Here is a 14,390-nt window from a genome sequence, read left to right as displayed (position 1 = left end):
TGGCACTGCCAGGCTGGGATGAGGAGCCCCTCAGCCTTCCCTGCTCTGGGCTGGACAAGCCCAGCTCCCTCAGCCTCTCCTCACAGCCCAAGGGCTCCAGCCCCACCTTGGAGGCCCTTCCCTCACCCTGCTCCAGCTGCCAGACATCCTTCCTGCCCTGGGGAACCCAAACCAGGCCCCAGTGACCTGGATAATTCCCGTCCTTGATGTCCTGGTCACACAGCCCAGGCTGCTCCTGGCCTGCCTTGCTGCCAGGGCACTCGGCTGCCTCCTGCCCAGCTCCTGCCCACCAAGAGTTTTCTGCCAGGGCCTGGTGGATGCAGGAAGGGCTGTGGATGTTGTCTACAAGAATTTTAGCCTTTGACATCATGTCCCACATCATTCCCTGGAAAAGCTGAAGCCTCTGGGTGGAAGCAATTCACCCATCCCTGGTCTAAGAACTGGCTGAATGTGCAGGCTCAGAGAGTGGTGGGGAATGGTGCCACATCCAGTGTGTGTGCAGTGGTGTTCCACAGCAATCAGTGTGGGCCCAGTCCTGTTTAACATCTTTATTGATGATTTGGAGGAGGGAATTGAGTCCACCATCAGCAAATCTGCAGGTGACACCAAGCTGGTGTGAGTGTGGATCTGCTGGAGGGTAGGATGGCTCGGCAGAGGGACCTGGACAGGCTGGATCCAGGGCCCAAATCCAACAAGGTGAGGTTTAACAAGACCAAGTGCCAGGTCCTGCACTTTGGCCACAACAACTCCTGCAGTGCTACAGGCTGGGGACAGAGCGGCTGGACAACGGCCAGGCAGAAAGGAAGCTGGGGGCACAGATGGACAGCAGGCTGGACATGAGCCAGCAGTGTGCCCAGGTGGCCAAGAACCTGGCCTGGATCACTCCTGGATCAGGAATGGTGTGGCCAGCAGAAGCAGAGCTGGTGTGCCAGCCCTGACCTGCCCCCACCTCTCCACAGACATTGTTGCTGCAGCTCTACAGAAGGGAGCAGAAGGGAGCTCCAGAGAAAGGGGATCGCCATTGAAAACATTGTTTGGAGATCATTTAGTTCATTGAAAGCCACAGAGAACGCAGCCACTCATTGACAGAGTCTGGGGCCACAGCAATGGTGGAGAGATAAAAAAATGTCACAAACAATGGCCTTATTTTGTGAACAAGATTATTAGACTAAAACAAAGGTAAAAACTCCTCACAATCAAAAACTAAGAACTACAAAAGATGACTCATATTACAAGTGGCTTGCAGAAATTGGCAACAGGTTTACTGTTTCTTAAACCATCCAGTCATCAGTATCCACATTGCAACCTTAAGCTACTGGTTCCTCAGGCTGTAGATGAGCGGGTTCAGGGCTTGAGGCACCATCAAGTATAGACTTGAGAGTGCCTAATCCAGAGATGAGGAGGAGATGGAGAGGGCCCTTAGGTGAGAAAATGAGGCAGTGCTGATGAATAGGGAGAGCACAGCCAGGTGAGGGAGGCAGGTGGAAAAGGCTTTGTGCCATCCCTGCTCAGAGGGGATCCTCAGCACAGCCCTGAAGATCTGCACATAGGAGAAAACAGTGAACACAAAACAGCACACTGATAAACTGCCAGTAATCACAAGAAGCCCAAGTTCTCTGAGGTAGGATTTTGAGCAGGAGAGCTTGAGGATGTGTGGGATTTCACAGAAGAACTGGCCCAGGGCATTGCCATGGCACAGGGACAGGGAAAATGTATTGGCTGTGTGCAGCAGAGCATTGAGAAAGCCACTGGCCCAGGCAGCTGCTGCCATGTGGGCACAAGCTCTGCTGCCCAGGAGGGTCCCGTAGTGCAGGGGTTTGCAGATGGACACGTAGCGGTCGTAGCACATGATGGTCAGAATATAGCATGCCACTGAAATGAAGAACATAAAGAGAAAGACCTGTGCAGCACATCCAGCATAGGAGATGTTCCCGATGTCCCAGAGGGAATTGTGCATGGCTTTGGGGACAGTGGTGTAGATGCAGCCCAGGTCAGTGAGGGCCAGGTTGAGCAGGAAGAAGAACATGGGGGTGTGCAGGTGGTGGCCGCAGGCTACGGCGCTGATGATGAGGCCGTTGCCAGGAGGGCAGCCAGGGAGATGGCCAGGAAGAGGCAGAAGTGCAGGAGCTGCAGCTGCCGCGTGTCTGCCAATGGCAGCAGGAGGAAGTGGCTGATGGAGCTGGACATTTGCTCTGTCTGGGAATTGGGTTCTGTCATGGCAAAAAAAGACAGTGAAGAGATAGAGGACATACCTGTAACCAAAGTCAAAGCCATTTCCCGTACATACTCTCCTTTAACACCCTCAGACACCTTTTAGGGTTTAGGAATTCTAGAACAGTTTTTTAAGCTTCCACCCTATCTCTCTTACTATTCCTGGATATCAGAAATCTCAACAATTTTTCTACCTTTAGGGAGACCAGAGCAGGTTCTGTGAGGCAAAGTGTTGAATGGAGAGACAGGGAAGATGATCTGTCATTCTGACCTTTTCAGAATTTCTCAAGGCTTTAGTCTTATTCAGTTAAAATGTGATCACGCTTCCACATTTCCATTTAAAACTACCAGGTAACTCTGAGACCAGATGGATCCACCACAGCCCAGCACCACATTTGTAGCCAAGGACTCACATTGCTCATTTGACCACCCCCAACAGCATTTTCAGTCTTAGAACACCTCAGAGTTTCCCCATGGGTCTTTCAGATAGCAAAGATACTCTAGGACATGTTGGCACTTTGGGTTGCAGCTCCCAGCCTTGACTGAAATCTCAGAGACACTTCCAAGTGTCCCAATAATGGCACTGAAGTAAGGGAGATCCAGCTCCTTTCCCAGCTGCACTGACAGCATTGCCCACAGCCGGGCACTGGGGACAGTGTCACCCTGAGCCAGCTGTGCCCCCTCCCAGAGCCCCCAGTGCTGGGCAGCTGCTCCCAGCCCTGTGCTCTGCAGAGGGAACTGGGCCCAGGGCTGCAGAGCTGCCCCACGGCTCTGCTGCAGATCTGCCTGCACAGGAGGGCTTCACACTTTGGACCCCCAGCCCTGAGGGCAGAGGCTTGACTGGAGGACAGGAGGGAGGGGGCTTGTTCAGGTGGAGGGGCCACACTGCAGGGGATCCTGTGGAGATCTCTAAACTCTCCCTGCCACAACATTCCTGGGTTATTGTTTTCTCTCATTGCCTGATCTGTGTTGGAGATTTTCCTCCTAGAGGTGTTTCCCTGTGCCCGATCTCACCCTACCAGCACTCACAGACCTCAGATCTCTGTGCACTTTTCTTGACCCTACAGAACCCTCCTTGTTTGCAGGGTACTGCAGCTTGGAAAAAGGACAGGTCAGACTCAACCTGATGGTCAAGCCAAAGGGGATGCAGGTGCTGTCCATGGGCAGAAGAGTGACTAAAAGTACATCATGAATCTCCTGTGAACCTATTGATCACTAAAAATACCAGTTCAGATGTCTTAAGCACTTGTCAAAATTCATAATACCTTTAACATTTATCCCCTCTCCTTGCCATTCTCCAGTAGTAGGAAACTGAATACAAAGTCTTGGGAAATTTCCTCACTTTTATTGAAATCCTTGTCTTGGAAATACAGTAATTTCATGACTATAAGGTGCACCCTTTTGACTAAAATTTTCCCTCGAACCCGGAAGTGCGCCTTATAGTCCGGTGCACCTTATCTGATGGACACAGTTGCAAAATTTGCCAAACCGGAGATGTGAGCTGTGAGCGGTGGGAGGAGCCGGAAGTGCCACAGCAGCTTGCTGGAGGCGGGACCAGGGGCCCATGGCACCGCTCCTCCCGGGTCCAGGCAGTCCCGGGGGCCAATGGCTGCCGGGTGGAGGCGGGGCCTCGGCCAGCAACCTTGTGGGGGGAGCTGGGGGCGGAGCCTCGCTGCAAAAAAAAAAGTGTGCCTTATAGTCCGGTGCGCCTTATATGATCTACAAAGTTGCGAATTCTGCCAACTCCCGGGGGGTGCCCCTTATAGTCCAGTGCGCCTTATGGTCGTGAAATTACTGTACTCTATAACTGATTAGAAACCCTCAGCATGTCAGAGCTTCATGAGCATTTCACCCCCCTACACCGGAAACACTCAGAGAATGTACTCACAGAATCTGTAGGCACTTGGATGCTCCAGCTTTAGGAGATCACTCCAGGAGCTGCAGCTGCATTGTTCTGCAGCAGATGTTTTCCTGTTTCATGGGGTAGGAGTGATTCTGCCCCAGTCACTTCTGAGCATCTTCCAAGCCCTGACTGACTGAAGCTCTCTGTGTCTCTGTGATGTGCCCAGGGTGGCTGCAGGCAGAGCCCCAGCCTTTCTGGGCTGTGGACAGGAGCTGTCTCTGCAGCATTGCCTTTGCCAGGAGCTGCCTCTGTTCCAGGAGCCTGGCCCAGCTCAGCAGCACAGACATATCACAAGGACTTTAATGACCCTCTTGGGGTTTGCGCTGCGGCCCTGAACATCAGTCCCTGAGAGGGAGCTGAAGAACCTCTCAAGAACTCAAAATCAGATTCAAACTCCAAAGTTTCTTGAAGTTTTAATGGGTCCCAATGAGGGACACAACTGAGAAAGTGTCCCCGGTTCCAGTCAGAGCAAGAAATTTTGAGGCAGTGATGAGAGGTGGGGAGAAAGAGAAGCCAAGCCTTGGTGCCCTGAGGCACAGCAGGGTCTGTGCCACCAAGGGCTGGGAGGAGACACCTTGTCCTGAGCCACTGGGGCCTCCTGGCACAGCCCCAGCAAGGCTGGGCATTGCCACCCCTTGTCCTGCCCTCAGCATCCCCCCACATCCCAGTGGCCTCAGGGATCTGGTGGGACCAGTCCCTGGGGAGCCTTGGTCAGGAATGGCCCTGGGGGGCTCCTTCATGTTCCCAGGGACCGCAGGTTTTTCCAAGGACTTTGAGATTTTTTTTGCCTTGGAGTCTCTGACAGCTTTGTACAATCATGGCCTGCAATTATTTGCTTTAATTAGTCCCTTGAGAGGCTTTGTCAGTAACAAGACTAAGTGGAGCTCATTAGTGCTTCAAGGTACAGTAATTTCACGAATACAAGCCGCACCAATTTGACCAAAAGTTTGGTGGAAACCCGGAAGTGCGGCTAATATTCGAGGGCAGCTAATACATGGACAATATTCTAAAAGCTGCCAACACGGAAGTGAGAGCCCGCGGCAGCCCCAAGCCAAGCTGGAGCCCGGCCGGCCCCGGCAGAGGTGGGAAAGCCTGGCAGAGGCGGGGCCAGCAGTGTGGGGGGCGGGCGGCAGAGCCTGAGCCAGCAGGGCGGGGCAGGGGGGGCGGCAGAGCCGGGTCAGTAGGGCGGGGGAGCCTGGGAGAACTGGGACTATCAGTGCAGGGGAGCATGGCAGAAGCAGGAAGCCGGGCGGGTGGGGCTGCCTGGCAGCGGGGGAAGCCCAGCAGAATCAGGGCCAGCAGCGTGGGGGTGCCCGGCGGTGCGGGAGCCTACAGTGCCGGCCAGGGCGAGCAAATGCGGCGGTGGTGCAGACGGGAGGGGGCGGCCGGTGAGCCTCGCAGCGGCGGCGGGGGCCGGCCCGCCGGCAGGGCAAGTAAACGCAGCAGCAGGGCGGCCGGCGTGCCTCGCAACGGCGGCCGGCCCGCCGGCAGGGCGAGTAAACGCAGCAGCAGGGCGGCCGGCCCGCCGGCAGGGCAAGTAAACGCAGCAGCAGGGCGGCCGGCATGCCTGGCAGCGGCGGCGGCGGCTACCCCGCCAGCAGGGCGAGCGAACGCGGCAGCGAGGCGGTGCTGACGGGAGAGGGGGGCCAGTGAGCCCGGCGGCGGCTGCAGCACCACCCGGCCGGCCCCGTCGGCAACCATGAGCGGGCCGAGCCTTCCTGGCCCCGCCCCGAGCCAGTAAACCCCGCTATGCCGCGATCCTGTTACTAATTGGCCAATTTGTGAAAGCTGCGCACGGATTCTCGCTACGAACGAAAGTGCGGCTAATATTCGGGGTGTGGCTTATCTATTGACAAAGACAGCAACATTGTCGAGGCACCAGGGGTGCGGCTTATAGTCCGTGCGGCTTGTATTCGTGAAACTACTGTATTTCAGGTTTTTAAGGTGCTTTCCTCTTTCCTTTCATCTCTGATACTCTGAGAAATTTTGAGTGATCATGGCCTCCAATTCTCTCCTCCAAGGAGTCCATGAGGAGTCTGTGTTGAGGATGGACCTCAGTGGAACCCATTAATGCTTTGAGACACTTTGGGTTTTTATTCTGCCTTTGACTCCTGGAAAGATTTTTGCAATCTCCTCTCAAGCCCTCGCGTTCAAGGGCTCAGCACCAAATGCTCCACGGGGCTCACTGGGATCAAGCAAGTCCTGGCAAACCATGGCCTTGATTTCCCTCTGGTCCAGTGAAGTTCACCAGGAAGTTTTTCTGTAATTATGGAGAAACATTTCAAAGAGCATCCTAGAAATATGAATTCCTAGTTTAAAGAGTGTGTTTTATTACTGTTTCTTTTGGGGATTTGCTGATTGCAGCATTCCTTGATTGGTATTGATCCAGGGTCTCTCCTCAGGAGGCCTGGCCTGCTCAGAGAAGCTGTGCCTTGAGATCTGATCCAGTGTGGACAACCTTGCTGCACATTCCCCAACCTCATCCTGTCTGTCCTCCCTCACCTGGGACCTCCTTTGCTTGGAGAACTGGCTGCACTCAGGGAAACAGGGGTTTTCTTCCTTTTATTTTTTTGAAGCAATAGGAACTTCTGAGTTTCCCAACTACAAACAGACACCTTCCCTTAGTGTGTGCCAAGCCCAAGCTGCCACCAAGGACATTTCTGTTGGGCTAGCAAGAACTGTTTTAGACCTTTGGACTCCTTGGTTTCCTGAGGCCTTGTTGGGGTCACTGTGGACTCCTGGTCCTGTCAGGTTCTGTAGTGCCATAATGGATGTTTGGTTCCACAGGGTCCCAGCGTGTCACAGTGATCTCCTTTTTCCTGTTGCAACCAGCGTGGAACAAAGGCTCCCTAGTGACACTGCAGGGCCTCAGGGAATGCCAGATATCATCCTGATGGAATGGAAACTCATGGAACCAAGTGCCCACTGTTTTACAGCTGGACCTCATGGATTGCAAGAGACCATTGTGCTCCAATGGAATACGCATGGCACAAAGGCTCCACTGTGACCCAGCAGGGGCCTCATGGAATCCAAGAATCCATTGTGATGCACTTGGAAATGCATGGAACCAAGGCTCCATTTTGACAAACCTGGGCCTGATGGAACCAAGGAGACCACTGTGATGCAATGGAATCTCAAGGAACCAAGGGTCAATTGTCAACACATTGGGCTCCTATAAAAATAAAGAGAACATTGTGGCACAATGGATACTCATGGAACCAAGGCCCCATTGTGACAAAGTGTGGCCTGATGGAAACCCGGGACACTCCACTGGGACATCTCCATCCTTGGAGGAAGCAAGTGTTCATTGTGACACAGCACAGCCTCATGAATCACAGGAGAGCACAGTGACACCATGGAATCTTGGAGAATAAAGTGTCAATTGTAAACAGAGTGGGGACTCATGGAAACCACGAGACCATTGTGATGTCACAGTGGGGCCTTGCTTCTGTGAGAATCCATTTCCCACAATGTTCTCCTGAGTTCCAAGAGTCCCCACTGTGTCAGGCCTCTTCCTTCCATGAGCCATGGCACAGTCTCACTTGCCCCTGGGTTCCATGAGGCTGTGCTGTGTCACAGTGGACACTGAGTTCCACGTGCCCTGGCAATATCCAAGTGGCACCTGGCTTCCATGAGAGCCCACTGTGTTTGCAGCTGACACTTGGTTTCCTCAGGCTGCCTTGTGTCACAGTGCTCTCCTGGGTGCCATGAGGCCCTGCTGTGTCACAATGGACACTTGCTTCCATGAGATCCCATTGTGTCACAGTGCTCTCCTGGTCCCATGAGGCTCTGCTGTGCAATAATGGAGCCTTGTTTCCACTAGGCCTGGCAATGTCCCAGTGGCACCTGTGTGCCATGAGGCCCCACTTGGTCAAAGCAGAGCCTTGGGCTGATGTGAGTGAGGGTCTGTAGTGATGCAGAGTCCCCAGGCAGGTGCAAAGGAGAGATGCTTTATTGTAAAACCAAGGCCTTTTTAAGCAGTTAGCCCATTATCAGTTACACTGTTTTAAAGCATAACAAACATACTGGCTTTCCTTCAAGGGAGACCTGTCCATCTGGAATTAAAGCTCCCTTGATTGTCATCTCACCTTTTGTTGCCTCTTTTGCCTCTCAGTCTGCCAGCTCATTTCCTTCCTCCAATTCCTAACTCACCTTCTGGTGTGCCTTAAATTGCATAATTGCTACCTGCTCAGGTAGCTGAACTGCTTCCAGTAGCCACGATATTTCCTGTGCATGTTTGATGTTTTTCCCTTGTGAGTTTAACAATCCCCTTTCTTTCCAGATGGCTCCATGTGCATGTACAACCCCAAATGCATATCTTGAGTCTGTATAAATGTTTATTTTCCATCCTTTGTGATCTCTTAGGTGTGGGTTAGAGTGATTATCTCAGCTTTTTGTGCAGAGGTATCTGTTGGCAAGGGTCCAGATTCCATTACCTCTTTGCAGGTGGTAACTGCATACCCAGCATGTCGCTTTCCACTGATGATGTAGCTGCTTCCATCAGTGAACCAGATTTCTGTGTTATCCAAAGGGGTGTCCTTCAGATCTGGGCAGCTGGAGTAGGAGGCTTCGACAGTCTCCAGGCAGTCATGGTGTACTGGCTCCACTTGATTTCCACTAAGAAAAGAAGCTGGGTTGGTAATGTTAGTTACAACTCTCTCTACATCATCTTGTTCTACCATGATGGCTTGGTATTTCAGGAACCTTTGTGGGAAGAACCAGTGCCTTCCCTTTACTTCCAGGACTGCAGATACTGTGTGAGACACCAATACAGCCATTTTCTGGCCCAGTGTGAATTTGCATGCCTCTTGAATATTCAGCACCACTGCTGCAATGGCTCTGAGGCATCCCGGCCATCCCCTGGCTGTTGTGTCCAGTTGCTTGGAGAAGTGAGCAACTGCTCTCTGGTAAGGACCCAGGTCCTGGGCCAGTATCCCCAGGGAAATTCCCTGTTTCTTATGGGAAAACAGAAAGAATGGTTTACTCATGTCTGGGACTCCAAGAGCCAGAGCTGATATTAGAGCATTCTTCAACTGGTGAAAGGCCCATGTGGGCTCTTTTGTCCACTGCAGGTCTCTGTTCCCATTTGCAATGAGGGTGTTCATAGGTTTTACAAGTACACCGTAGTTATAAATCCATAATTGTCACTGCCTTTCATAGCATAGGGTTAAAAATGTTTCAAAAATCATGGGAATTATATACAACACATTCAGGGGGTGGAAAGAAAGGTTGGGTCTGGTAGGCCTGGGAAAGGGAACTAGTCCCTGGGAACAAATGCTGAGCTTTGTCTTTATTGAATCATGTGAAACTGCACCTGTGCAATCATCATGTGATAAATAATATGATTGTTAAATGTAATAATTGTTTGGTAAATTGAATATATTATTGTTTGATCATAATAAGAATCATGAGAAGCAATGCAATCGTGACAAGAATCATGAGAAAGGGTATTTTGGACCTGATGAAAATCACAAGAATCCATGCTTGGATAAGATCAATGTATACAATAGAACAATATGTATTTAGTAGTTATTATATAGTTACATAATGAAAAGGGTATAAAAACATGTCCCTCTCGAATCCATGTCCGAGTCAGATTTGGGTTTGTACCCCGCTCCCAGAGCTCTTCAATAAAGGCACCTGCATATAATCACCCTGTGATTATGTGTTTCTATGCTAACAATAACAGTGTCCCACAGTGCCACAATTGCCCCTCGGCCCGACAAGGCCTCGTAGTGTCACAATGGACTCCTTGGTTCTGTGGGACTACAGCGTATCACAATGACCCCTTTGTAAAATGAGGTCTGTTGTGTCACAGCAGTCTTCATGATTCCATAGGGTCTGCAGTGTCACAATAGACCACTGGTTCTGTGAGTCCCCACAGTGTCACAATGGCCCCTTGGTCCCATTGAGCCCACAGTGTCACTAGTGTCCCCTTGGTTTCACAAGGCTCTGAAGTTCCACAGTGGCCCTTTGGTTTCACAAGGTCTCAGATTTTAAAAATGTCCTCCACATTTTCATGAGGCCCTGCTGTGCCACAATGGTCCTTAAGCTGAAAAGAGTTGTCATGGTCTCCATGGTTCCATGAGGCCCCACTGCTTTGAAATGGCCTACTTGGTTCCATGGTGTCCTGTAGTGTAACAATATTCTCCTTGGTTCCACGATGTCAGAATGGACCCTTCACCTCCTGGACCCCCACAGTGTCACTGTGGTCCCCTTGATTCCATGAGGCCCTGCCATGCTAAAATGGCCCATTGGTTAAACAAGAACCTGAAATGCCACAATGATCCCTTGGATCCGGTGGGTCCCAAAGAGTCAAAATAGTCTCCATTGTTCCATGAGGCCTGGCAGTGTCACAATGGACCTTTGGTTCCATGAAGCCCCATCGTGCACAGTTGGGTCCTTGGTTCCATGAGGCCTGGCACTGTCAGAATGGCCCCTTTGTTTCATGGCCCTTTGGAGTCCGGAAACACAACCAAGTTTGCTCAGCATCACAGATACCTTTCCATTGTTTGTCCCCACCTGTCTTCACTACCTCCAGTGTTCTGCTCTAACTGGAACCTGGGGACACTTTCACAGTTGTGTCCCTCAGTGGGACCCATTAAAACTTCAAGAAACTTCAGTGCTTCAATCGCACTTTGAATTATTGAGAAGCTTTTTTAAAACAATCTCTCAGGGACTGAGTGTGATGCCAACAACACCAAAGCCCTGAGAGGGTCATTAAAGTCCTTGTGCTTTGTCTGTGCTGCTGAGCTGGGCTGAGCTCCTGGCACAGAGAGTGATCCTGGAAACCAAGAAGAGCTTCAAAAACACATTTCTCTTGATGAGAAGCTCCTGAGCACATCCCAGCAGGGCTGGGGCTCTGCCTGCAGCCACCCCGGGCACAGCACAGAGGCACAGAGAGATTCAATCAGTCAGGGCTGGGAAGATGCTCAGAAGTGACTGGGGCAGAATCACTCCCAGCCCTTGGCACAGGAAGCCTCTGGCTGCAGGACAAGTGCAGCTGCAGCTCCTGCAGTGATCTCCTAAAGCTGGAACATCCCAATGCCTACAGACTCTGTGAGTACATTCTCTGATTCTCTCTTGTGCAGAGCAGCCTGGGGTGCCCAGGGCTGTCCTGCAGAGCAGGGTCCTGCAGCCCAGGGTGCTGTGCTGGGGCAGGGACTCTGCTGCCTGCCAGGGACAGCTCTCAGCCAACCCTGGGAGCTGCTCACAGCACTGGGGGACAAGGACTGGGTGGAAGGAGACAGCTGGTAAGGCTTGGAAGTGTTCTCCTTGTGTGGTGAGGATGCTGCATTGTTCAGGGCTGCTCTGAGATGACATTTAACTCCAGAACGTGTCCAAAGAGAATATACAGGGAGCACAGCAAGACAGGGGCTACATAAAAGGGAAAATCCTGATTATTTAATCTACTTCGCTGAGTAGCCTAGATGGGAAATTGCACACTGATGTTCATCTCTCTGTTTAGGTTGAGAAAAATTTAAAAAAAAAAAAAAACATACTCTCATGTCTGAATAAAAGAGGCAGTGACAAATCAGCACTGAGTCCCTTACAGGCAGCATCAGTGTCACTTTTCCAGCCTCCTCAGCGTTGCTGTGATGTTGCCATCTGAGCCTGCAGAGGCAGAGCTGGCCCTGGGCAGTGTCCTGTGCTGGGAGGGGTCTGCAGGGCAGAGCTGAGCTCCCACGGCTGGGCTGGGCTCTGGCAGCATTGGCAGGGCCCAGCCCTGGGCACAGGGAAGCAGTTGCTGGCAGGGACAGCTCCAGGCAGCAGAGCCCTGGGCAGACTGTGGATGGGAAAGGGCCAGGAAGATGAGCTGGGATATCTCAAATCCTCTCCACACTGAACTATTCCATGATTAATTTTCTTACAGATCCCCATGCCAAGACACAGCAAATGTCCAACAGCAGCTCCATCAGCCACTTCCTCCTGCTGCCATTGGCAGACACACGGCAGCTGCAGCTCCTGCACTTCTGCCTCTTCCTGGCCATCTCCCTGGCTGCCCTCCTGGGCAACGGCCTCATCATCAGCGCCGTAGCCTGCAGCCCACCACCTGCACACCCCCATGTTCTTCTTCCTGCTCAACCTGGCCCTCACTGACCTGGGCTGCATCTGCACCACTGTCCCCAAAGCCATGCACAATTCCCTCTGGGACACCAGGACCATCTCCTACTCAGGATGTGCTGCACAGCTCTTTTTCTTTCTCTTCTTTATCTCAGCAGAGTATTTCCTCCTGACCATCATGTGCTACGACCGCTACGTGTCCATCTGCAAACCCCTGCACTACGGGACCCTCCTGGGCAGCAGAGCTTGTGCCCACATGGCAGCAGCTGCCTGGGCCAGTGGCTTTCTCAATGCTCTGCTGCACACAGCCAATACATTTTCCCTGCCCCTGTGCAAGGGCAATGCCCTGGGCCAGTTCTTCTGTGAAATCCCCAGATCCTCAAGCTCTCCTGCTCACACTCCAACCTCAGGGAACTTGCGCTCCTTGCTGTTAGTGCTTGTTTAGGACTCGGATGTTTTGTGTTCATTGTTTTCTCCTATGTGCAGATCTTCAGGGCTGTGCTGAGGATCCCCTCTGAGCAGGGACGGCACAAAGCCTTTTCCACCTGCCTCCCTCACCTAGCTGTGCTCTCCCTCTTTATCACCTTAGCAGTATTTTCCTACCTGAAGCCCCCCTCCATCTCATCCCTATCCCTGGATGTCTCAGTCACAGTTCTGTACTCGGTGGCTCCTCCAGCCCTGAACCCCCTCATCTATAGCCTGAGGAACCAGGAGCTCAAGGATGCCCTGAGAAAATTGATCACTCTGTATTTTCTGAGGCATTAAACTCTCTCTTTTCTGCAGTAGAGGTATTAGAATGTAGCTCGTTGTAATCTCTGCCTTCCCTCCCCCCCACCTTTGTCCATTATCACTTTGGTAACTTTTTCTGCTGTTATTGTGCTTCTTACAAAATATTGTATTATTACTAATATTACTATTTTCATCTACATTAATATCTACCTTTCTTTTGAAACACAAAGACTTGCAAGAGTTCTGTTCCTTGTTCATTTAAATAAAAACATTTTCTTGCCCTGTCCTGTGTATCCAGGATCCTTCCTCAGCCCTTCTCTGTCTCTGCAGGGCAGTGCCTGTGAGTAGAGCTGGAGGGAAGAGACTCCCAGCACAGCAGCACAGCCAGGGACAATGGCCCTGGCTCTTCCCACATCTGCTCTTCCCAACCCCACCCTCTCCTTCCCACCCTTCTGTGGCTGCAAGGCCGCAGTGCTCTGGCAGCTTGGTCACTGTCCTGCTGCGTGTCCGTGCTGTGCCCACAGGCAGGGACAGGCCCTGGGCACTGCTGGGACACAGCTGGGCTCCAGCACAGCAGCTCCATCAGCAAAGGCATCTCCTGAGGGCAGGGCAGGAAGGCTTTGCTCTCCTCCAGAGCTGCTGTCAGCAATGTGCTCCAGGAATGGCCTGGCAAAGCAAAGCCCAGTGCTGGGGCAGAGGGGCAGTGTGCAGGGGGCACACAGCAGTGTCCTGGCACAGCCAGAGCTCCTGGCATGGACCTGAGGGAGCAGCAGAGCCCAGCCTGGGCTGTGTCTGTTCTGGGCACAGCCTGGGAAGGTGCCCCAAGCCAATTGTCCCACACCAGCCCCTGCAACCACCATAGCCAGCACTGTGCTCTCCCCCAGCTGCAGGAGGGTGTTTGTCCCTGCATGGAGGGACACTAAGTGACCAGGCCAGCAGTCTGTGTTTGCTCTGTGCTGAGGAGATTTCAGCAGTGCATCGTGTGTGTGTGGGGAGATGAACCTGAGTGAGCACAAACACCATCATCAGCACTCAGGGGTGGCACAGTTCTGGTGGCACAAACGGTGCCTTGAGGGCACTTCACTCTGGGAAACCACCTGAATTCATTACTGGGCTGTAATGGGCTTAGGACTCCATAGAGAGATACATCCCTGGCAGGAAGGCTCTAGGAAATAATGCTCAGGATAACCATGGACTGCACAGAGAGACATTGGGGTGCTGGGTCTGTGGGGAGAAATCAGAGCTGCCTCCCTTCTGACCACCCAAGGACCTGGACAGGGCTGTGCTGTGTTCTGGGCACTGATCCTGGAACTGAGGGATGTGGAAAAGGCCTTTGGTGTCAGGGATGTTGACAAGGCTGGGCAGTGTCACTGTCAGACCTCTCTCAAACCCTTGCAAAGGCCAGAGCCATCCCAGAGGGTCCTGGGCACTTGGGAAGGGCAGACATGGAACCAGTCTGCAAACAGGGCAGGGAGGGGCACTG

The 14,390-nt window shown here is 52.4% G+C and overlaps 1 protein-coding gene and 1 pseudogene across 1 annotated transcript; one reads left to right on the top strand and one right to left on the bottom strand.

Annotated features, from left to right (window-relative positions):
* Positions 1–985: 985 nt before the first annotated feature.
* Positions 986–2,074, bottom strand: LOC117007839 (olfactory receptor 14J1-like). Its single transcript, XM_033081251.2, has one exon. The coding sequence runs from the start codon at positions 2,024–2,026 to the stop codon at positions 1,385–1,387; it is 642 nt and encodes a 213-aa protein (XP_032937142.1). The 5' UTR covers positions 2,027–2,074; the 3' UTR covers positions 986–1,384.
* An 8,892-nt stretch (positions 2,075–10,966) lies between these two features.
* On the top strand, positions 10,967–13,038 carry LOC117007852 (annotated as a pseudogene).
* Positions 13,039–14,390: the final 1,352 nt, after the last annotated feature.

Source organism: Catharus ustulatus, chromosome 27, assembly GCF_009819885.2.
Source record: "Catharus ustulatus isolate bCatUst1 chromosome 27, bCatUst1.pri.v2, whole genome shotgun sequence".
Classification (NCBI taxonomy): Eukaryota; Metazoa; Chordata; class Aves; order Passeriformes; family Turdidae; genus Catharus; species Catharus ustulatus.
This window is presented reverse-complemented; position numbering and strand designations above follow the sequence as displayed.